The following is a 26,556-nucleotide window of genomic DNA, read 5'->3' as shown; positions in this document are numbered from 1 at the left end:
ACATGAATCAAATTTCATTAAAATCGGTCCAGCGGTTTAGCCGTGAAAGCGAAACAGGCATTCTTTCATATTTATAATATTTAGTGTGGATAAAAACAAAAGATGTAAGTATTAACATGTTATGTTGTGACTCAAATAAATCGAAAAACAATATTAATTTTACCAACAGTTCATTTCAGAGAGGTCATGCAATTTATTGGAGTTTAAAACAGATCCGATTAACCATCGAATTTATAATACCCTCATCGGTAATTCTATGAAAGCGAATGAAATGTTAAACGATATATTTAAATATGTAAGTGGATTCACAGAGATTGTTTGTTTTATTCAGTTAATTTAACACATTAGCGAATATATCTTACTACACGTATAAATAAAATTAAAAAAACTTTTCCCGTAGTTCATTACGTTGAGTATATCTACAAAGTAGGTATTTTTATTTGTAGTCTGCGTTCCCAAGAAAATTCACGTAAATCCCTACGATATAGCTAATGACATAGTTGGTGAAGCAAGCAAAGAGAAATATTTAAAGAGCAGAATATAGTAAATCTGTTTAGTTTAATCCATTTCTCTGAAATACCAAAAATTGAGCAATGGGTAAAATTTTACCCATTGCTTCTTTAGCACTTCTTTACGACTCCAAATAGCAGACAAATTATATTCATTTAAACCGGTTTCGGTTGTAATAGCAGTTGCCTTGTTTTTGGCCTCATTCAAGTCTTCTATGGGGCAGCATAAAGAAAGGTGAACCCTTCTAGCATGATAGGGACCTACACTGTACACACTATTGGACTATACTGTGAGTTTCTTTGGTAATTTCTTCACAGCAGAAGTTGAGACGAAATGCTAGTAGTTTGTAGCTTTGGTACATAATTATTTAATTAAGAATATGACGTGGAAAATAAATAAATGAGGACAAACCACACATATTGATCTAGCCCCAAAGTAAGTTCGAGACTTGTGTTATGGGATACTAACTCAACGATACTAACTGTACTTTATAACAAATACATATATAGATAAACATCCAAGACCCAGGCCAATCAGAAAAAGATCGTTTTCCATCATGACCCGACCGGGGATCGAACCCGGGACCTCTCGGTTCAGTGGCAAGAACTTTACCACTGCGCCACCGAGGTCGTCAGAAAAAGTGCCTGTGAAGGTCTAATTTGTGAATAAACGATTTGATTTTGATTCAGGAAGTGGGACAGTTTGAACAACAGTTTTGGAAGAGGCAGAACTTAGCTTAAGATTATCTACTGCGAAAAAAAAATGCTGGTCAGATTCTTGACTGTATTGATTTTTGGCTAGTAGTAATTTCGAAAGCTATTTTGTAAACGTTTCAAATGAATTTTATATATGTATAAGTTAAACAATGTAGTATCGTTGAGCTAGTATCCCATAACACATGTCTCGAACTTACTTCGGGGCTAGCTCGATCTGTGTGATTTGTCCTAATATATATTTATTTTTATTATTAAACAGAAAAAATGTGACGAGTTAAAAACGCTACAAATGCAAAAAAAATATCAAAAAATATCAAAAGTTTCCAAAATATAAACGTAGATTATGTAAATCCGAATAATGCTTCGCCTGACGTTATCTGCTAGTGACGGATGGTAAGCGTAAATCAAATTATAATGTTAAATCTGTTTTGACTATCTAACTACATGTTTATGTGGATTTGGTCGAATGATGTTGCAAATAACATACCTCTATATGTACAGAGTAGGGACATTTATTTATTTATTTGTACATTGGTAAACACAGAAGTAATGGTGTTGAGTACAAACAAAAGTTATAACATGTTATTCTTGTTATACTACTCGTACAACTAAAAACCAATTACTTGCACTGTTAGTATCACATTCAGGTAGTGATCTCTCAGTACTCACAATCTCAAATATGTTACTATACAATCAACAATCTCGTCTTCATAGTCGTATTCCTCATGGCTGAGGGTCGTAGTTATTACTTGGAATGAAACACACACAACAACTTTCTTGGCATTATTAATGGAGTGGTTTGCCATTGCCTTCTCCATTTCACACACAAGATGATAAGAATCAACCAGTGTGCAGGTTTCCTCACGCATTCCGCAAGCGGTGGACGATGAAAACTACTATACATGAGTCAGATTGCTATACAAACTCATGTGGTACGAGTAGGATTCGAGCCTGGGACTTTTCGATCCACAGGCGGGCGTCTTAACCATTACACCACCACCGCAATTAACAATAATATAATATAAATATAGGAAGTCTAATTATTACAAAAGGTATTAATAGTATACGCTACATCTGTCGGTATTACTCTTCTGAAAGTTTTCACGCTGGCCTATGCAAAAGAAGGCTTAGAAATGGATATTCAGACATAGGACAGGCAGTATTCTAGATACTTGATTGTTTTTATTCGATAATTGAATAAGAATCGTGTTTTGAAAACAGTATATAATTTCAATAGATTAAGTTGTATTCGTTCCTTGTACAAAATGCGGAAATTTGTTTCGTTGCTTTTTTAATCGGTTTAGGCCAATAGTCTATTAAGTGAAGTTTGTTAGTTTTAATAAAACATTTAATGTATTCCGTCCAACATATTAGGGTGAAATAAAAAAAGAAAAGAATAAAATGGGAGAAAGGCGGAAATATCTAATATTTGGTCCCAATAACCTCTTGGATCGCTGATCCAGCGAAGAAAGGGGAATTAAACAAAGAAAACAATGAAAAATTAGTCCATTCCCAAATTTTCAGCAAATTATTTCAGGGCCAAAGATAAAGAGCGATCTATATAGATGCCTGTTGATGTTTGATGACCTCTAGTAACTAAATAGGTCACCACGGCCATCCGCCATTAGGAGGTCCTGGATTCGATTACCAGCTCGGGCAAATATTTGCATTTGTGATATTTGTCTGCGGTTCTGGGTGTGTTACTCCCAAATCTGTGATTGTATCCAACAGACCTGCGATACAAGCTTAGTGCAGTGTGGAATTATGTGATGTCCATTTCTTTATGTACATATTCTACACATGAATGTTGTAGAATATAGAAACCTTTAGAAAGAAATTCTGTAATGTCCTTCACATTACAGAATTTGTTTCAACAAGTTGACAAGCAATATATATCTGAAGTGGTACATATTAGTTCGGAACTAGAATTGAGCGTGTTAATATAGCAAGTTTTTCGATCATGAACGAGCGTTGTTTCGCATTGTTCTAACAATGTCCCGATGGCTCTTCTAGGAATATTGGATTTGTTTTCTTTGTTACTATTGTTAGTATTTCCTTTTTCTAAGGAAATGTCCGATCTGATTGATAAATATTAATCGTTTCTCTTCGAAAAAATCTCTTCCAAACAATTGTAATGTGTATGTAATTTAGATGTTTACAAGAATCAGGAAAAAAATATCTAGCTGTTTCTGGAATCGATAAAATGAGAAGAAATCGATTTCTGATTAGTTTTATATTTTCCAAATAGATTATATACTTACATAATTTATCAAAACATAGTTTAATATTTATATTATATATTAAAATACTTTAAGACGAATCAAACAAGTCCAAATATAGAGTTACCTATCATTAAATAAACAAGAAACACACAAACACAATAATGACAGGTGCATTAAAAGTATACGTATCCCTTTCTATTCTCACAAAAGATCATTAATGAGTGCGACAATAGCAGCTGAGTGATGTATATCCGTCCCGCTCTCCTCATTACTGCCATTTGCACTGCGACGGAATCTCACAGTACTTAGGGGTTTAGGGTCGGGTATAAGTGAAAGGATCTACATAATATTACTCTATATTTACATTTGAATGTTGTTTTAAGGTAAAGTGGGTTAAAGATTTTTTTCTTGCGTACTTGGTTTTTAGGATGTTTATATTATTGTATAGTAATTCTAGAGTAGAAATAGGTTAAGAACGAGAAAGCCGCACGATAAAGATGTTTTTTGCTTAATTTGCGGCAGTTCAATATATATAGTTATTATACAAACTTTCATAAAGTTAGATTATATTTATAAATATTAACGTTATAAATATTAGCTTGGCTTGTGTCCTATTGCATGGCAAAGACTTCTATTTATATATACCTGTAGAGATTAATTATCAACAGTTTTAAAAACCTTTTTTAAAACTGTTGATAATTTAAAACGTAATCATAATTATACTTGAACTGAAATGTAATATGTTTTCCTACATCCATTCCATGTTGTATATATACCAAAATTTAGTTAAATATTGCTTTAGCAAAGTTTACTCTCAACAGGTTGAAACCTGTTATTATAATACCAATCTAAAGTTTCATGAGCAACTACTATAGACGATAATAATATTAGTTTTGAATATCAATATTTATTGGGTTACTCCCGGTCACAGAAACAGTAGGTACCTACGAGTACGTTAGGAAATTATGAGATTTTTTAAAGTAATTCCTACATTAACTTCGGGTACGTCTGTTAAACAAATAAAATATATATATTAGGATAAATCACACAGATTGAGCTAGCCCCAAAGTAAGTTCGAGACTTGTGTTACGGGATACTAACTCAACGATACTATATTTTATAACAAATACATTATATATAAACATCCAAGAGCAATATACCAATAAGTTTAATAAATAAAATTGGAAAATATAATCACTGTCGGCGTGGCTATGGCATAAAATTCTTCAAATTTATTAGTATGTATGTAACAACGAATGTACACTGTACGTTCTTTGACTGATAAATTATACTTATGTAGCTAGATGCCCCATGCCTTATGGTAACTAGAAAATATGGCAATATACATTATAATATGTCATTTTCCTAATTTAAAGTGAGATTAGACAAAAGCTTGTAAAAACAACACAACTGCTTTCAACCACCTCCTTATATAACGCCCTTTTCACAAAATACCCTTATACAATGTCCCTTTGGCAAATTTCCTTATTGCAAAATGCACCTTTCGCAAATTGGCCTTGCCGCATAATATCCCCTATTAAGAGAGTAGTGTATAATCATTGTTATCTTATTGTAAAAAGTCACACTTAACAGAACCGCATTCAACCAATACGTAACATGACATATCGGGATAACACAAGGAATCTACCCACTCATCGATATTTGTCAAGATATTTGGGAAATGTGTACGTTAACGTATAAATTTTAAATTCAATAGCCCTGAAAATAAGAGTTCTTTTTCGGGCAGTTGTGTAAAAAGAAACAAGTTCTCTTGTGCCTTGAGTCGAGAGAGGAACAAAAAACGTTGATTTATCCGTTTCTTTCCAATCCATCACGGGAGATACCATCTGCAAGGGCGAGACTCTCGTTATATCCGGGGTAATTAACAGAAATTCTTTGAAGATCATTATCTTTCTGTCATTATCCTTGTTTGGAGCAAAAATAATAGGATTACACCTATCAAAATTAGTCTGTAAGCGAAAATTGTAGATTAAAATTCATCATAAGATCATAGGATATGTCCGCCGTTGTATGCTTACCTTCTCTTCGATGGTTTAACATTATGCCTCTTCAAATTCAAACGCATATACGTTTTATTTCTACTATTATATATATATTTTTCTTCATTTAAGTATGTATAGTTACGACTGACTATATTTACACACCATTCAGTTAGGCATATTGATTCAAAGTGTTTTAAGTTTTTTGTGTATAAACTTTCGTGTTTTGCAAATAAAATATATTCTTTCTCTTTGTTTGTTGTGTAAGTACTTTTAACATGTGTCCTTTGTACAATAAAAATACTTCAAACAAACAAGATTTTAAATAAAGGCAGTATATAAAATGATAAAAGGATTATTCCTATCTAATTACAAAATGCTTTGTAATATGATGACAAAGTAGGAGCTCTTATAATGACTCTTTAGTTTCACTATCAGAAAATCTTCGTTATTTGTTTGTCATCAAATTAATAAATATTCAAAATCACAACCTTCAGTTTGTTTTAAACCTACAGCCGATCTCGACTTCGTCAGCCATTTATCATAACTAAAGGTCGCCTATAATATTCTTGAATGTATAGTCTATCTCTACGCTAAATTTCATCAAAATAAGTCCGGTAGCTCTTTAGTTAATTTGTTACAAATAAAACTGAAAAATTTAATTTTCTTTTGTCTTTGTCGTTCACAACTCTTAATGGGGTCGCAATTACCTCCATAACAGTTCCAAAATTTGAATTATTCAACAAAATCTGATAGGTACTGAAAAAAAATTAAACAGAGGTTTTCCTTCAAGTGTGCGGAGAAAACACATCAGTTTTCACTGTTAAAGGCGAAATGAAACTATGTAATAAGACCTCGTTTCTCATTCTCACAAGATAGTAGTCAAGCCACGTGTAAAATACATAGATTGCAGTGGATATAAACACAGTCCAACTGCATCTCAAGTTAGATTCGCACGGAATTTCATTGCACTCGCGTTTGACTCGCAACTTAGATTTCCCAATGGATGAGCGAGTTTCGGACTCCAGTAGACTGGAGGAGATTTGTGAATGTTATATTCTGGAACTATTTTATTGTCATTGTCAATAGTATTCTAGTGTAATTGTCGTATGAGTCTGAAACGGTTCTCCGACAATTGCTTCGTCCACGAACGATTCTTCGACAGAATGTTTCAACATCGGACGTTTGAACGACAGAACCCTTCAAGTACGAACGATTCGCCGACAGAATGTCTCCCCTATTCGTTCGTAGATGAAGGGTTCTGTCGTTCAAATGTCCGATGTCGAAACATTCTGTCTGTTCGTAGACGAAGCAATTGTCGGATAACAATTATTACTAGCTCAAACTTTACGTATACGAAGAGGTAAATAAAAAAATTGTTGACTTGATGACGTTAAGGAGGAGCGTACTACTGCTCTGGCAATTAAGCATGTCGAAGATCGTGTTAATTCCAGAAGAAAAAGTAGGAAAGCGGACCCTGGGCTCCGATGCTTAACGGCTGAGAAAATAACAACAAGATGAAAGGAAAAGAATAATGCTAAGTTAAATAACTTCAAACAATCAAACACCGCACTGCACATATTAAGGAATATATTTAATCTTTTAAGTGAAAATTACTGCACACTTTATTTATTACTTTAATAAAAAATTGGTCCACGATTGTATTCACTCGTGTAAACTGTCACATAAAAATTTGTATGTTGAGATGAGAGGTGAGCGAGGAAGTTTCTTGATACTCAATCGCCCAACGTCTACTGGTTGGAGATGTCATTGAAATTTGATACACGATTAGAATATAAACTGGGATGTCTCATAGGGCACTTTATACTAAAAAAAAAATACAACAAAGCCGTGAGTGCAGCCGGTATTAATATAGATTAAATACAGATTTCAGTGGAAGACTTCATTTCAGGAATATTCCACTGAATTTCCATCGTTCAAAATAAAACACCATCAAGTTTATTTAAAAATCGACTTTAAATATTTTTCATCCCCTTCGGCTAAAAATTCCGTCACAGAGGAATTCTTCTTCGCTTTGTTAACGTGGTTTCAATGGAGCTTTTGTGAAGGCTTTGACGATAACATTCACTGGCAGCGTCGGGCCGTAATGGACTTTAAAAAAAAAAACAAATTTTCTCAATCTAAAAGCCCTGGACGTATTAAAAAATTAGGCCCGACCTTTTCCCAAGTTAGAACAGTGTTGTTGGAAGAAGGTCAAATATAGTATAAAGAGGAAGCTGATGTCGCAATAAAGGTTATCCGCAGATCCAGCTTTGTGAACAAATAGGGTCGTTTCAGTCCATGAAGCGAATTAGTGGGCGGGGACCATAACAGGACAATTTTGAATGTCTGAGGTAGTAATTTGTTTTTAAGAATGAATTGGATACAATCTGTGGATTAAAATACTGGCCAGTCACATAAAAATATTACAGAAAAAATGCCATAATTTGTATTCTCATTTCTATAATTCGCCTGTTTTAAAATACAGATTACCTAGACATTAAATAGTATAAAATAAAGACCTCTGTCTCTTTCTAAGCTTTCATCGACGCGACAGATTTTAATGCAGTTTTAACTGTTTTATAAATAACAGAGAAAAAAAAACATTCGAATTAAATATTTGTATAATATAGTGAACAAAAAACAAATCCCGCTAAAGGCACTTTTCGAGATATTATTCAAAGGTCCCCGTGCCAAGCCGGGACGAGTGGCTAGTTCAAGATAAAGATAAATTCATTCCAATAGCTGAAACGTGTTACTTATTATTTTTTTCCATATTTAAAATTTAAAATATTAATGTCATATTTCCTTTCCCAGCTGGGGTCCGAGACGCTGTCGCGCGGTACCCAGTCCTGGTTTTCGTCCACGGTGAGTCCTACGAATGGAGTTCAGGCAACCCATACGACGGCACCGTCCTCGCCTCACAAGCTGGGCTGGTCGTGGTCACCATCAACTACAGGCTCGGGATACTGGGTGAGTGACCTCACTTCTACATACTCTTTCTGTCTCTTTTCAGCATTCTCTCGGTTTGCTCCCGCCCCATGGAGCGCAGGAGCTCAAGTTCCGTTTTCTTATTCTTCTTCTTCACTTGTTAAGATGATAATTATCTAAAGCCTAGCTCTGTTATTTAAAAATTAATGTTTACTTTAAGCTAAACTATGTCTTGTGACAATCGTAATACTTATCAAAAATATTTTAAAGTTTTTTTTTTATGAAATAGGGTAGGGTCTTTTCATAGTTCTAAATAACCGTTTATTGTCAATAAAACTTCGTAACAAAAAAGTAATTTTTCGATTTTTTTTATTAACACTTCAAAAGAAGATCGATTAGTAAGATATCCCCCACTCGATCAAACACAACACTAATATCTATTTTGCGTGTCCGCTCGCTATATTGAAGTAAAAGTAGTTATTTGCTATAATTATGGTAACACCACTTAACATTTGATTACTTAACTTGGCTCGGTTTAATAGTTATTTCGTCTAAATGGTATTTTTTTTTTGTTTTTATTATACACATTCAATTTTGATTCTATTCTTGATTAGAATTATTTAAAATATTTTTTTCAAAGCTTATCAAATATGTATATTTATATATGTGTACATATAAAAGATTTTATACATTTATTTCATCATTTAAATATAGAATTGGAACATTCTATCTCTAAAATTACTACTTTATTATATTAGTTAAAAAGACATGAAATGTATGTCTTAAAGTTTGTTGAAATCTTGATTTAAATCTCACGTATCTCAAGAGAGAGGCACTCTAATTCACAAGATAAAGTAAGTTTAGTAACTCTGTTATAACAATTCTTAAGTATAACCACTTCGCCTCAATTTGGCGAGGTCAAGGGCTGGAAATAAATAAAGTAGGGATGAAACATTGATGTTTATATTATTATAGCGATAATGTTGAAAGTTATACAATATGGTTACTCTAAAATATATTCTTGGAACGAATTTGACTAAAAACCGATATCAACAGGCGCTGTGAGTAGCTTGTCATGAATTAACCTGTATAGACTCGCGATACCCGCGATATACGTGATATTTTATTATATGAATTAATTAACTATAATATGAAATAATATAATGCTTTAATAGTAATAATAATTTAATATTTAATATTATATAACGATAATTAAATTGCAACGCCCATCCAGGTCTCATTTGAGCACTTAAAATGTTACTTACAATAAGACCTAATGTACACCAAATGAAAGCAATAAAGAACTATGAACTATCCTAAAATTAGGCACACCCAGTCTAGTTTCGCATTATGAAAACTAATATTGATATTTTATTTAGTATTTCACACGGAAATCTGTTGAGTTCCCGTCTGTACACTAAATATTTAACACAAAGAGTGTGCAAGTGACCCTCTGGCATTTACTGAGATTATCCCGCGTCGGACACGTCGAGCTGTCAAGCTGTCAGCGTTATCTTAAGGTGACAGTCGTTAAGCCAAGTTAACTTAGCGTTTTGACGTTTGTGTTGAATGTTCGGTATTTCCCGAAAACACCGCACAATCGGAGCATTATAAACTGACGAGGTTCTCGTGGGATTTTTATGAATTATTCATATTTTTTCATTAAATTTAATTCAAAATGTATTCATTTGTGTGACAATGCATGATTTGAAGCTATTTGTAAATTTTGGATATCGTGTCAATCATAATACGTTATGGTAATTATCAAATGAATTCTCATTCAATTTTGGTCAAAAATGTTCTTCCTATTTAAGACACGAGGTCCCATGTCTTAAATTAGACTAATCTTCTCGGTGGAGTATTCGCGACATCAGTCTGTTCCTGGATTTACATTTTAGGCTTTGATACGACACTACGCTCGCCTTCTCCTTCAGTTCTACTTAAAAACCTAAGCGTGGAAATTTGAAACCAGTAAGATTTTTTTTTTACATCAGTTACCGAACTTCGAAAACCTCTTAATGTTTACCTGTGTTCGTTGAGTCGCTTATATAGAATAACTAAGTTGTTTAGGTATTTTACGTGCGTTGATTTCAAAAAACCGGTGTTTCACAAGTTTGCAAAGTAAACCGGTGTTTCACAGTAATATCCATCTTTGCATAACGTTGCTACCCAATGTCACTATCACAAAACTGCCTAATACAAGCCCAACATATAATTTTACGAGACACAGTTGTCCCAAACTATTTACTAACAAATATAGCGCAACTGTGGAAGTACTTATTACACACATTAACAGTACAGTCCCGTGTACACCAAGTTACTTTGTGCAACGGTAATAGTGGCGAATTTGCCATGAATGTAAATAATATAATTTGCTGTTAACTGTACAACACTCGAGCAAACAATAATAGGAGAATTAGCAGTTATAACAGGGATTCCGTTAATATTAGCGTGGAAATTAACATTGATTCGTATTGTCCTCTATTCCCTTAGCGGAGATTAGAGATGGGTCGGCTCTTTCGGTACCAAAACTGTATCGGTAACGTGCCTTTAGCATAATATGATTTTCTTAGTATACGCCAATGTCTCTATCCATTTTTTTTCGCTATAGAAATAAAGGAGTACCTTTGTATTTATATTCTCAAATATATATTTTTTGAGGATAATATAACTGAGCGTAATTTCAAATAACAGCAATTTTACGAAATAGTATTCCTCATATTGATTCCACTTAGTGTCGAAAAATACATATCATTGGAACTGTGTTTTGAAACTGTATTTTTCCAGTATGTGTTTTGTGCAATAACAAACCGGTACCGTTGTTTTAAGTTTACAATACCGGTTTTTATTATTAGTTAAAATATTCCGTTGCCCATCTCTAGTGGAGATCAAGAAACTATTTAGTAGATACAAGGGTATCGTGTGTATATATATTTCATACTTAATTAGAAGTAAATCTCATCCGATACTTCTGTTTATTCGATTGCGTTGATACAAATATAAATGTTGTAAAAATTGTAAATAACTATTTTATTTTCTACTATTTTTAATATTTTTAATGTGTCATAACTAATAATGATAAAAAATATTTTAACGATCAGTATGACCAAAGTTTTAAGCATTTTTTTGTCTGTGGATATTTTTTTTTAATAGTTAAAAAGCCAAATTCTGTGGAAAACTATCATGTTATGTACTTACAATATATATTCTACGGAAAATTTGGAAATAATCGTAATAAACCAGTTATTTGTATCGTCTAGAATTTTGAAATTTCCTGAATGCTCTTCTCTCTATGGTCATTATATCCAAAACTATTTCCTTTACGATGATCTGTCCCATCTTTGGACCCTTGCGTGGCAATTTGAAATGTGAATCTGATGTAATATTTCGGTTGTAGGGGTGTGAATACTTTTATAGGGCTATATAATTAAGCAATAATCGAACTGAACTAAACAAAGTAGGTATAATAACAGAAATCCCATTAGATTGCCAAGTTGTTTGATTAGATTGTCAATATCCTTCAGGAGTATACTCAAGATTTTTGTATATTAAATTGATACAAAAAACAAACTGAAAATTATAGAGACAATAGTTTTAATTCCAAAAAGCTTTAATTAAATTAATTCATCGTTTATCTCCGGGACGGCAAAGAAAATCCTGGTTGTGACAACCCTATCTCGTGCCATTGTCTTGAAGGATAATATTCCACTTAGTAGACGATCAAAGTTTATTTCTGTATTATTCGAGCAACGTTTGTGAGGACTCTTACATTAAGGTGCAAATTATAAAGAGAATAGACGTCGTATCAATTCAATGTCTGCTCTATATCCTACATATATAAATATAAATATCGTATATATATAATATAAATTTATTAGGAGAAATCACACAGATTGAGTTAGCACCAAAGTAAGTTTGAGACTTGTGTTATGGGATACTAACTCAACGATACTATATTTTATAACAAATACATATATAGATAAACATCAGTCCCAATCAGAAAAAGATCATTTACTATCATGAGCCAACCGGGGATCGAACACGGGACCTCTCGGTTCAGAGGCAAGCGCTTTGCCACCGAGGTCGTCATATTATGAAGGACTCAACTGACTTAATAGCTAACGCCAAAACTTCACTTAATATAAAATAACCATCAGACATCGACATGAAAATAACAAGTCTAGTTGTTCGCCACGAACATAAACCTTGTGAACACAATAAAATGTTTATTTACAAAAATGAGAATATTTCAAAAGGACCTTACCTATATGCCCCGCGAACTTAAAAATTTCATCTTTTATATTTCATCAAAATCGGACCAACGGTTCGAAAGTTATCGCGTTACAAACATAAATAAATATTTTTGGCCCAAGTAGAATGTTAGAACTCGCTCGCTTCGCTCGCTCGATCAAATATATAAAAAAAAATAGGTTTAAAAGTAACTTTATTCTTTTTAAACTTAACTAACTTCTTTTTAAATAGGTAACTTATGAAGGTACTATCTGTTCTATGGTTATTTTGTTGTCAAAGGTTTTGAAGATGTTACGTATTTAGGAGACATGGCGTTTAAAACAATGGAGCGCTTCTAAGTGGTCGAATTGTTGAAGGGGAAAATAAAGATCCGTTTAATTGTCGCGAATTAAAATTACACGCTTGAAGTAGTTTGATTATACCTATGTATTCATACGTAGTAAGTAATTTTTATAAATTCTGATAGAGATATATATTCTATATTAATTCGCTATAAGTCTACTTTTACATGTTTTATGTACTAACGTGCAGGTTATGTAGAAAAACTGATCTACGAGTAGATCTCCATGCTAGTGAGCTAATTAAACGCATGTTTCCACGAGCTAATTAAACGCATGTGCGTCGCTACGGTGGGGCAGGATGGGGCACTTGCCCCACCGCTTGGCTCTGTATTTGTAAGGTACCTAATTTAACCTAAAAATCTTAATTTAGGTACTAACTACAATACTTAAAATACAATAGTAAGAAAGTTCACTCTTGACCGGCTTTTTTTTTTGGAGTTACCCGTAGACATCACACATATTTTAACGATACCTACTCACTTCCAATTGTGTACTATAAATAAAATAAATCAATACATATAATAAAATTGAAGAAAGGTCAAATTTGTACATTGGATTTTTTTTTATTCTTCATGGAATATACTTATTTACTGATATAGATGACGAAAATATAGTTTTGCAAATTTTTGTCTGTCTGTCTGTCTGAACGCGCATCACACGCGAAATGTAGGTTTTTTACAGTTCCCGTGATATACGGAAATTAAATGTTACCGTGGGAAATTTACGCGGGCGAAGCCGCGGGCAAAAGCTAGTTGATTAATAAAAAAATTCTTTAACTTTACTAACAATCTAAAGGTTTCAGTTTTAGTCAAAACTCTTAAAAATATATAACAAAACACTTTGTTTCTTAGACTTAGAATGTAAGTTAAATCTAGGTTGTGTTCATCATAAGGTCAGTGTCACATGGTAGATACAGTTTTATCATTTTGAGTATGACAACCAACACTATCGATAAAGCAGTATCTACATGTGACACTGACCTATATATAATAAACACAAACTAGATTAAACTTTGATGCTAAGTCAGTGAAACAAAGTGTTTCTTTACAAATATATAATTTAACTTGTAGAAAACAACCCTATTATACATATAGCTATGTACTTATACGAGTACAATGAATGGCGTAAACAAAGTGTCCAAGTAATTTCTACGTATTTGTAAATTTCCCAACAATGTTACAAGTTCGCTTCGTTAGCGAAGCACCGTGACAAAAGGATGCCTTATGAAGAATACCGAAATTTTTCACCAACTTGTGTGTGCCACGATTTTCAACAGAATATTTGATGAACTGGCTAACAACCGTGATATTTTCATTACGTGCACACAAACTATTCAAAGTAAAATCCAATTATTATTTTTGAAAAGTCCTCATCTACCTGTGTCGAAAATATGACATTTATACCAAAAATTTACCATTTTCAAGTGGTTTATATTTTTAGAATTTAACTTCTTCATAGTCGTATTCCTCATGGCTGAGGGTCGTGGTTATTACGTGGAATGAAACACGCATCTTGGCATTATTAATGGAGTGGTTTGCCATTTGCCTTCTCCATTTCACACGCAAGTTAATAAGAATCAACCAGTGTGCAGGTTTCCTCACGATGTTTTCCTTCACCGGAAGCAAGTGGTCGTTGAAAACTACTATACATGAGTCAAATTGGTATATAAACTCATGTGGCACGAGTAGGATTCGAACCTGGGACCTTTCGATCCACAGGCGGGCGTCTTAACCATTACACCACCACCGCTTCAGAAATTAACACAGAAGAAAAAAATACTAGCCAATAAAATATGAATAATAAAAATTTCAAAAAGGTGCCTGTATTACTATGCCAAATTCAGGGTTTGGTTCCAATGGTAAGCCCTTCTGACATGCTAGTGACCAACACTAGTGTTTAAATGAGTTTGTTTCGGCATTTCTTCTTAGCGTCCTTCGTTCTGAAATATACCTACCAGTAATTTGTAGCTTTTTAAGAAATTACTATATAATATAAAATTTGATATGAAAAAGTGACTGTGATGTGAAGGTCTAGTTTCTGAATAAATGATTTTGTCTTTGACTAAATAACCTTACTTGTGAAATTAGACTTTAAATTACTTTATTATCATAAAGACGTAAGCGTTTGTGAGTTTGCATGTTTGGGGCAGGTAATCTTCGAAACTACCGAACTGATTTCAAAAATTCTTTCATAATTAGAAAGGTACGTTATCCAAGATTGCTATAGGCTATATTTTTTCTCAAAATTTCCACGGGAGCGAAGCCCCGGGCAGCATCTAGTGTAATATATTTTTATTTTAGTTGGAGTAATTGAAGTTTCAACAAAATTGTTTTGAATAATAAGATATTTATGCAAATTAATTCCGCCCCGGGTGGATTAAGGATAAGACTGAAGATATTTTTGTTTCAAAAGTATTTTTTTCAGCCTTAGGTTAATTAGATGAGACTGCGACTTAATTTTGAATGAAAATAGCCAATTTTCCAGCCGAATGATTATAAAAAGGTCGGAAAGTTTTACCTATTTGCTTATAAATTGTTTTACATAATATCGTCAAATTCAGATGATTTTGTTTGAAGTATGAGTAACATTTTAATATAACCTAACACACTCTGTTTTAGAAGAAATAGATAGCTAAAACAATGTCACTATATTTTAAAAAATTGCATGTTTCATTATTATAATCATCGACAGCCATTAAAACATCCCCACTGATAGGTCACAGGTTTTTCTTTATGCTTTGATAAGTAATATTTAATAATATAACATATTTAAGACGTTTTTCATATAAATAAATAAGAATAATTGTATATACGTAGCCACAATACAATAACCTTCAAATTAAAAGAGTCTTCAACTTTTGCGCGGACCATGAATACATTTTCCTTGTAAATTGTCGTTCCTCATTCTAATCGGAGGCGTTAATTATTGTTTTTTATTTTTTAAAATAAGAATCAGCCAATTTGGGCTATTACTAACTTCAAAGAGCCTTAAGACGAATTACTGACTTTGAATTCCCTTGCCTTAATAATGATAAAATATAATGAAAAAAGTTTCATATTCTATTTCAGAAAAAATAATATTTTAGATTATTAATACTAATATTATACGAGTACTTATTAAATACAGTCATCTAACCTGACGTTGATGCTCACTGTGGACAAACCTCTGTGGTTTTTGTCAGTATTCTTATATTATGTACTATATATATTTGTTCTTTATATGTGAAATAAATAAATAAAAAAAAAAACAAAGAAATTTCATAAATAAATTGAACAAAAAGGATAAATTGAAGAAAGGTTCTCAAAGTAAGGTTATGAGGAATCAAACTTCCAAAGAACATCCTTTCAACTTCTCTGTGGTACCAATCAAACCAAGGAAAAAAATAAAAAAGTACAATTTCTAAAATTTAACTTAATTAAATTTTTACGATTGATTATTATTAGGTGAATCTGTTAATAGCCAATTAAATGTTCATTCTGTCCTCAGGTTTCCTCAACCCCCGCTCAGACGACTACCCGCGCTCGCCAGCCAACTACGGGCTGATGGATCAGATCGCAGCCTTGCACTGGATCAAGGAGAACGTGGCCGTGTTCGGCGGGGACCCTAGCAACGTGACCCTCATGGGACACGGCACCGGCGCCGCGTGCGTCCACTTCCTACTCACCTCACTGGCCGTGCCTGAAGGTGAAGCTCGTGTTTTATATTTAATAGGAACCAACAAACATTTACAAAAAGATTAACTGGGATGCATAATTTTGTAAACGTTATGTATTCACAGATTTAAGCACAATATTGTTTAAGAAGTTACTGTGTTTTACAACAATATATCATATACAGTCTCATGATGTATACCAGAATGTAACATATAGATTAAATATAAACGAAGAAATACGTAAGTCGTTTAAACAAAAAAGTTTAAATAATAACAATGGCTAAGAATAAAACATCACAAATGTTAGTGTTACAGCGATTGCATGAGATTCTAAATAGGGTAATAGCATTGCGCTACTATAATATTGATTTTCATTTATTGCTTCAGTTCTATACCATCAGGAAACCTTTACCCAAGAGTCATAAATACAAATCGTGTGGAGCAAATGAAAGCATCCTACTATCATAAACTGTTCCCCTGGAGGCCTCACACAAAGACTCGAAATCCCGTTAATATAACACTGCATTTGGGGATATGCACTGAAATTAGATTTGGGATTGCAATCAGAACAGTTTTAATGCAGCAATTTGTTTTCTACCTTCGCTTTTATGGTGGAATGAATTTTAACTCGATTATTAAAACGTGCTCGAATATTTGAGTCTCTTTTTTTCTCTTATTTAGCGGATTCTTGGTTCATCAAAAATGTTTATGTCAATTGTCGTTTTGGTTTAAGTAACGCTCTGGCGTTTTAATTAAAGAAAATGGTTTTGAAGCGCGGCACTCACGCAACAGTAAATGTAATATTAATAGACTTATGGCTCAAATAACTACCAACTAGTGTGATGTCCTGAGCCAAATATCTTGAGCCTCGTCTCCGAAGAAAACTGTTAAGAAAAAACTGAAAAATTTGTGATTTACAGGCTTATAAGGAAACTATTACTGTCAATTTGTAATAAATATCATCAATACATGTAATAAAATTGAAGAAAGGCCAAATTTGTACATTGGATATATTTTTTTAATTCTTCATGGAATATACTTAGTTACTGATATAGATGACGAAAATGCAGTTTTGGAAATTTTTATCTGTCTGTCTGTCTGAAGGCGCATCTACTCGAAATTTACTGGACCGATTTGCTTGAAATTTAGTATGTAGGTGATATACCGAGTTAACATCTTAGATACATTTCATCCCGGTAAATGGTCATGTTCCCGTAGGATAATTGGAAAACTAATTATGAATCAAAAATGCCTCGGAATTCCGGGTTAACATCTTGTAGACATTTCATCCCGAAAAATGAGGGGGTCCTGTAGGAAAATTAAAATAACGATCCACGGAGCAGATTTACTTTAAAATTTTGTAGAAAGGTGTAAACAGAATATAAACAAATTGCTTTTATCGATTAAAGTCTGATATAGATATAATGGGCGCAGTCTGTACCAATATATCAGTATAAAACTCTTCCGTTACTGAGTGACTGACTGACAACGTGCACCCGAAACTGCTGGGCGGGAAGAAGGATGAAATTTAGCATGTAGGTGAGTGTAGGTGAGCACTAAGAGAGGATTTTTGGAAATTCTACTCCGAAGAGGGTGAAATACTGTAAATGTGAAAGTTCTACACCGTTGAAGTTAGTGACTTGAAAATTTGGATTTTGGTTGTTTACAAGAAAGTAATGAATACGTGTCTCAGATTTTTCTAAAAATTAACCCTTAATCCCTTTATAAGGGGAGTGAAAGATTGTATGGGACTTAATACAATTTTCAAGATAAAAAAAGCTGAAAGTTGGCACACTTACTTTTTGTAGCAAATAACAGTAATAGTAAATACAAAAAATGTTTTATTTACGTTTGTGTTTAATAAAAAACCGGGAAGTAAAACGTTATGGAAAATGGGACGGCACGCGTTGCAGAAAGCTGGAGTGGGAGTCGGAACGGGAAATGGGAAGGAGACACATATTGGGAAACAGGACGGGACACATTGCAAAAAACATGATGGCACAATATGTAGGAAACGGTACGGGATATCTACTTTACATTACATAGCAGGAAGCGGGATTGGACAAGTTTGCGGGACGAGACACGCAGCGGGAAAGAGAAAATTGAACAAAAGATGAGAAAAAATGCGAATTTGAATCATATATGTTTACCAGTCTTACAGAGTATGCGATAAAAAAAATACTGAAATTTTGTTATAAAATTCACTCGGGCCAAGCCGCGGGCAATAGCTAGTTTTAAATATTAATCACCCGGCCGCGTTGCACGAAGCTTTCAAACATTTGGAAATAAATTTTCTAAATAACATTGAACACTGCATAAAAATCTGTGATTTAAAATAGTAAAGCTTAGAAACAGTCGTGGAGGACGGCTGTGTTTTATGATATGTATTAATATTCTTCTTCTTTTCGTTTGTGTTATTACTAACAGTGGAGTCATATTTTATTCATGTACCCTACAGGCATCTGACTGACAGGACTTTCGACTTCCTACCGACATCTAGTGGGAAGTAGTCGCATACACAATAATGAACTTAAACTGTGAACTAAGTTCACTCACGATGTTTTCCTTCTCCGGAAGCAAATGATGGTCAAAGAAGACTACTATACAATAGTCAGATTGGTACACAAACTCATGTGGCACGAGTAATATTCAAACCAGGGACCTTTCGATCTCAAACGGACGGTCTTAACTCACACTCTGGTCCATGTAGTAATATTATCATTAAATAAATTATAATTTAACTAAAACACACAACGTGTAAAAAATATAAAACATTGCCAGAGCACTACATTAAAAGACTAAGAATAAATGAGATGAGTTCCGAATGCTCTCAGAATAGTGTTACACGGATTTTATTGTGCATTTTCAGGGTTGAAACTGAGATTTTTCTTGAAAGCAGAATGTGCATTTTGTTCACTTGGCTTGTGCATTAAATATATTATGTGTCTGCGACCAAGTCGTGCAGCTTTTAAGGTAATAATTTTTATATTCACTTGGATGGAAGAGTGAGATATCAAAGTCGTATTTTGTTGATAAATTTTTTAGTAATAATTTTCTCTTAATCATTGCGAATGTCAGTCTATAAAGAAAAGAGAATTTAAATAAAATGATTAGTTGTTTTTCTTTACAATATATTTCAAAATTTCCATTTAACATAGATAAAGAAATCTGTAGTACGCAACGTTGTAAGTATTTAAAAGCACAAAAATATTTTCAATTATTATTTTTACTGCTTATATACAAAACTTTAGGACTGTCAACATCTCTATTTAATAAACTGAAATAGTTGAGAACATTTGACTCGGCTAACATACATTTTAAACAAAACTTTAACAAAACCATGATTCCGCGCACGGTAGCACCCAATTGTCGTACATACATTACTTTGTGTTGACGTGGCCGGTGCGTTAACACGAGACAAAACCCAGTAATGTACGTCGATTGGCCGCACAACGTGGGCCCACAACAATAAGTATTTGTGCCATGTGGGTTTACTTAGGCCTGTTTACACAGTATTACGGATTCCTTAGCAGAATTTCGTCATGGATATAGTTGAGTTGTTAGTTTGTTTACTATGTGAAAATGGAATATTTATTGCTGTGATTTAGGTCATTGACAAAATGCCAGATAATGTTTATGAATAAATTTGTCAGTTTAGTAAAACAAAAAGGTGTTAAGTGTAACATTTGAATTTCATTATTACTACCACAAAGTTCTATTTCTTTCTCTCTTATCTTCGCGTGTTCTCAGTTGCATTCGGGGTTGTAATACCGCAAAACCCGCGCCTGGCATGGAGGACAAAATTAAAACAAGTTTTTTTTACAAAAATGTCATTTTGGCCACAAGCTTTTACTGTCATCAGAGAGATCTTATGGCATTTAACGCCTGACAAAAAACCCATGTCCGTGCTGTAAACGTGTAAGGAGTTCCCTCGTTTGGAGCTCCGGTCGGGCTGCACCATCAGGTCATGCTCATCATAACAATGTATCGTCACGGAAACTGAAGCCACGTGGGAAATTTCAACTCTGTAGGTCGACTGGAAGTAGGAGAAATCTTGCAAGATTTGATTATAAACAACGGGACTTGTGACTAAATTCTTCGTACTGGTATGACTCTGTCAAGGAAGATTACCTAGATACTAAGTTCATTAAACTATAAAAAACTACTAAATCTCGGCCTACTTAAATTTTTTTTTCTCTTAATTGCTTACTAACCTTTTGTTTTGTTTACTTTACATACACACATACTAAAGTAATATTATTTACCTTTTTTTACGCCTCTCTAGTATATTATAAATATTATGTTTAAAAGCTTTTAGGCACACATCTATTGGATTATAAAATCAAAATCAAATCATTTATTCAGAAATTAGGCCTTCACAGGCACTTTTTCACGTCATATTCTAAATTAAATGATATTTACCAAAGCTACAAACAACTAGAATGAAATGCCGAAAGAAACTCATTCAAACAGTGTTGGTTCCTATTATGCCAGAAGGGCTTACCATTTTTCAAATATAAATTTGTGTATAATTTTTTATCAGTAATATAACAATGTAAGTACACAATAAAGTACATGGTCAAAAGGTATACTGAAACATATTATGATTGTGATCAAGTGCTGATGAAAGGAAAAAATATATATAACCAAACAAAAAAAACTTTTAATAAAAGATCGAGCTGACACCCGTTCGCGAGTTGACGCGTGAGTCAGCCATCGCGAAGCTCAACCACAATAGAGGGAACCTCCCGACCCGATCCACGACGCCGCCACCGGTTTGACCATTTGAGTGTGCATGACATACTCGATCTCCATAATCTAACATAATAGATACCTATGTTACTTTCAGACACTTGAAGATCACAAATCACGTATATGTTTTACAAATAAATGTAAATGTATAATTTTGAACAATACCAAAAGACACTTGTAATTTATCAATTATTATATTGTAATAGTTTTTTGTGTGTTAATAAATAAATGGCCCAACTACACGGTCAAAAACAGTGGAAAAAACAGCTAAGCGGAACTTGTACTGGCACTGAGGAAGAAACCAAGTAAACTCTCAGATGAGACTAAATCATTATACAATTATTCGACTATTGAGCCACCGATACTGACTTATCGTTAGCAGAATTGATACTCACGTTCTATCCCGTGCAGTTCCAGACGTATTGAAATTCTAGCAGTGTGCACCGCGAGACGTGCCCGATCCTGCGGGCTATTGTGCCATCTGAAACAGATTTTGATTAAATAAACTAGATCAATCAAATGTACAAGTCTAGAAAACATTTAGCTGGCAAATAAATCTAGATGATATAACAATATACAATAATTGGCAAAATATTAATTGGATAACTTAAAGTAATTAGATGATATAACAATAAAAAAATATTGGTAGATTAATAATTGGATAATGTAAATAAATAAATAAAAAATAAATATATTATGACAAATCACACAGATTGAGCAGCCCCAAAGTAAGTTCGAGACTTGTGTTATGGGATACTAACTCAACGATACTATATTTTTACAACAAATACATATATAGATAAACATCCAAGACCCGGATCAATCAGAAAAAGATCATTTTCCATCACGACCCAACCGGGAATCGAACCCAGGACCTCTCGGTTCAGTGGCAAGAACTTTACCGCTGCGCCACCGAGGCTGTCAAAATAGTATATTGCAATCTCATCTAGATTTATTGATGTAATGTTAATGTTAACTTAACATAACATCACCAAATCTGTAGGTAGTCATAGAAATCATGTCAGGTGCCTTTTGGGGGAATTGAATAATATAGTAATTACTAGTGTTTAGCAATAACCCACTAGAAAAGGAAGAAAGAAGAACATAACCAAACAATGAGGCCATCAGCACACATCATTTTTCATTTTGATACATAGCCTTATATAATTTGGTAATAATTTTGGTAATTTGATTTCTAATAAAATTGTATTTTGTGCAATAGAATTTAAATTACAAATCTCGTTAACTTTTATACTGCATAATCTGTACAATAATAAAATATATGATTCCTCAAAACATAGTACCCCTTTTTAGGGTAGTTGTGTAAAAAGATTAATTTAGAAACAATGAGTTAATATAGAAACTATGAGGCAAATATCTTGCCCGTCCAGCGCAGTCCCGGATCTTAAGGTATTGAAATTCTCGCAGAATATAAAGCGAGACGTGTCCCGCTCTACCGGCTATTGTGCGATGTGAGACTGATTTTTACTGGCTTTAGGATAGACTTTCCTTTTTATTTTATTTACTTAAGTGCACATAATAAATGGCAGTTAACACAGTACATTTTAGGTTAATCATAAAATAGAGATTGACAACCTCGGTGGCGCAGTGGTAAAGTGCTTGCCTCTGAACCGAGAGGTCCGTCCTGGGTTCGATCCCCGGTCGGGTCATGATGGAAAATGTTCTTTTTCTGATTGGCCCGGGTCTTGGATATTTATCTATATATGTATTTGTTATAAAATATAGTATCGTTGAGTTAGTATCCCATAACACAAGTCTCGAACTTACTTTGGAGCTAGCTCAATCTGTGTGATTTGTATATTTATTTATATTTATATTTATTTAGTGAACTAGAGGTAAACGCAATCCAAAAATTGCAAAGATATACAGATCATATTAAAATGCAAACTATAAGCAAATAAGCGATGGAATATCATATCATATAAAATGGTTAGTAGTATCCTAATCTTAACTTATGTTATAAAAGCGAAAGTAAGTTTGTTTATCACCTCTTCATGCTTTACCTGCTTATCCAATCTTCTTAATATTGCATACATTTAATTTGAAGTATGGAGGAGGATATAGAGTTTTATCCCAGAAAAATAAATCTTTCCGCCAGAAACTTAAGCTGGCAGAGCCGCCGGCAAACGTTAGTTATACTATAAATAAGTCTGACGATATCGTCAGACGCAGGAAGCTGGACACAAGCTGTTTTCAATTGTTCTTTGTGAAAGTGTTTGGGAGAGGCCTCTGTCCAGCAGAGGATTTTGTGTGGCTGAGATGATGATATGATGATATTGCTTTATATAAAAAAGAAAAGGAAAAATAAATGCCTGAAAACTTTTCATCGCTCGTCTCAAGTGTAAGAAATTTCATAAGATCATCCTCTAAATTACGAAGAAAATGCACTCGGAATATGTAGTTAAATGGAAAGCAAGTGTACCTTACGACACTGTATTTTATTCCGCTTTCGCTTTGTGTACATAACGTGGATTAAATTCAAGTCTTCGTGGGTAAGGAATTTCTATTCAAGCTTGCTGTAATTTAGTTCGGAAGTTTCCTTTTATAAATTTATTAAAATAAAACGTCTTATGCTATAACCATTTTAATTTATTTGTGATGAAAATTTAATGCGTTTTGTTACAGAAATAGTTTATTAGATTACAGATTAAATAAATTTGTTTTGTGTGTTAATGTGAAGACATGTGAACATTTTTTTTTATTATTTTAATTCAAAGTTTACTTTGATTCATTACAATTTAAGTTATATGCTCCTTCGAAATATCGCATCGTCTTGCGTGCTTTGAAATATCTCAGCTCACATTTATCCTCATACTTTATGCATACCACACAATAGAAAGATAGTATATTATTTTCAGTCAATCCCTCATAATATATCAGTCGAGGTCTCAGTATCAGCTCAGCTTCCCGCAAATCTTGGCGGGAATTGAATGCGGGTATTGAAACGTGTAGAATATTCCCGGATAATACGGCGGGACGTGTTTCTGGCTGCCAGACTTCAATGAGAGCTAAATTCCTTGACAGAATTAGTAAAAAGAATCGGAACTGATTTTATGACTAGCTTTTGCACACAACTTCGTAAGTGAATAAAAATCGATTTCCCGTGGGAATTTCAGAAAATCCCTTCTTAGGGCTCCCTACAATGTCCCAGGAACCTGCACACCAAATCTCAGTTTTCTACGCCCAGTAGTTTCGGCTGTGCGTTGTCTGTCAGTCAGTCACTCAGTAACGCATGACTTTTATATCTATAGATTATATGTGTACTTTAATAGTATTTAAACACGATGTAAAATTGTTAATGAGAAAAAAATATTGATTGATATGAAATGAATAACAAGGCAAAGGTCGTATCGCATAGGGAGGTTAAATCTATGGCAGAGAACAGAGTAGAATGGAAGATACTCCTGGTTCATAAATTTATTGAGCTTTCAACCGCGGCTTCGCCCGCGTGAACTACCCACGAGATACTTTATCCCGGAATAAAAAGTTGCCTATGTTCTTCGCCGTCCTCTATGTACGGGGAAGAACAGGCTATGCTCTAACTATATGGAAGAGAAATTTTAAGAAGATTGGTTGAGTAGATAAAGTGTGAAGGGGTAACTAACTTATTTTTGCATTTATAATAATAATTTTTGTGATGATTAACATAGCCTTATCGAAAATTACATTAGTAAAAATTGGTTTAACAAATAATTTTAAATGGATACGGAGATAAAGGCACGCGAAAATAGAGAGAACGCGAGCAAGCGATATTTATATAGAGCGAATATTCTAATCCCCTGCGATAAAAGTAATTCTAATAAAACCAATACTTTCTCAATAAACGTAATCCAAATCCAGTTGAATCTACACTCGATCAATTGGGAGCTGTCAATGCGCCGATTTATTTGGAAAACAAATGATATTTTCATTGCATTTCAGTGCCAATAGCAATGAATAAACTGAGCCGACAACAATTGGAAAATATTGAATTGGATTTAAACTTGGATTGAATTTACATACTTCAAAGGCTACGGTAACAGATTACCAGTACTGTAAATAAGTGACAAATATTATTTTTTATCTGTGTATCCACAGAGACAAAAAGGAATATTTGCCATGTTAAATTACCAAAATGGATGCAGTCATAACTATGTATCCCTTTTGCTGTTGCCTTTTGCTTTTGTGTGGGAGTAAAATCTTTGTAAATTTTAATGAGCTGTTGTTTGATAAATAAACTGTTATGATTATTAATGTTTCATTGCACAATAACACAATTTTCTTTTATCGCACTAGTGACTATACTTCCTGCAACGTTACTACTCTTCAATGTCAAATATATATTTTTATTGATTTGTAAATTAAAGATTGTATTTTATATGATTAAAATAAATTTCCATTTAAATTTGTGACGGAAAATCGTTAATGAAAATAAATTAATTTGTTTTATAATACATTTCATAGTGATAAAATTTTAATCTTGGGTTTAAAGATATTTATTTCTCATAAAGAATTACAAAATTCACTTGGTATGAGAACTACAACCAAGTGTCCTATATGTACACTTTTATACAACACGCGCATACGGCAAATCCTTAGTTCATAATTACATGCGAGATAAAAAAGTAACAAAGAAATCACAAAGAATCCATAACACACAAATCACAGTCACTTAACATCGCACCACATGTTAGATTTAATAACTTTTCTATAAGATACATTCTAAGAAAAACATTACAAGAGTATAATATAAATCACATGCCAATACAAGGTAGGTACTGCTTTTTATCTCAAAACTGCAATGATACCAAAACTTGAGATCACAGCTAGTTGAAAACAAATTACAGTGAAGATTGTGAACGAAAACAACGAACAAAACAATTTCTTTTAATCTCCAACCGCCCCAAGCAAATAGAGAAGAAACTGAACACAATGTAACTATGTGCATAGCTCGAGATTGAAGCTGTTTTGAGCTATTTTGCGTAGACATTGGCGACAATACACTTACAGTGGGGAGAAATTGAACGTGATACCGATTTAAGTTTTCCATTTTCGTCGTGTTTCAATAAGTTTTACTGCTTGGAACAACGATTTTCTTTTATAAGATTCAATATGTATTGTTTTGGTTTTAGACTGACACTAAGAGTTGGTTCGTCAACTTTGACGTTAACTTTAATCCAT

The 26,556-nt window shown here is 33.4% G+C and overlaps 1 protein-coding gene across 1 annotated transcript in view; it reads left to right on the top strand.

The window, feature by feature from the left end:
- The window catches only part of Nlg3 (Neuroligin 3), an 82,712-nt gene that overhangs the window by 38,584 nt on the left and 17,572 nt on the right, over positions 1-26,556 (top strand). The window contains exons 3-4 of the mRNA XM_053745622.1: positions 8,266-8,421; positions 16,458-16,655. Coding sequence (XP_053601597.1) covers positions 8,266-8,421; positions 16,458-16,655 — 354 coding nt within the window. The remainder of the gene's footprint in view (positions 1-8,265; positions 8,422-16,457; positions 16,656-26,556) is intronic.

This window comes from Plodia interpunctella, chromosome 5 (assembly GCF_027563975.2).
Source record: "Plodia interpunctella isolate USDA-ARS_2022_Savannah chromosome 5, ilPloInte3.2, whole genome shotgun sequence".
Taxonomy (NCBI): Eukaryota; Metazoa; Arthropoda; class Insecta; order Lepidoptera; family Pyralidae; genus Plodia; species Plodia interpunctella.
This window is presented reverse-complemented; position numbering and strand designations above follow the sequence as displayed.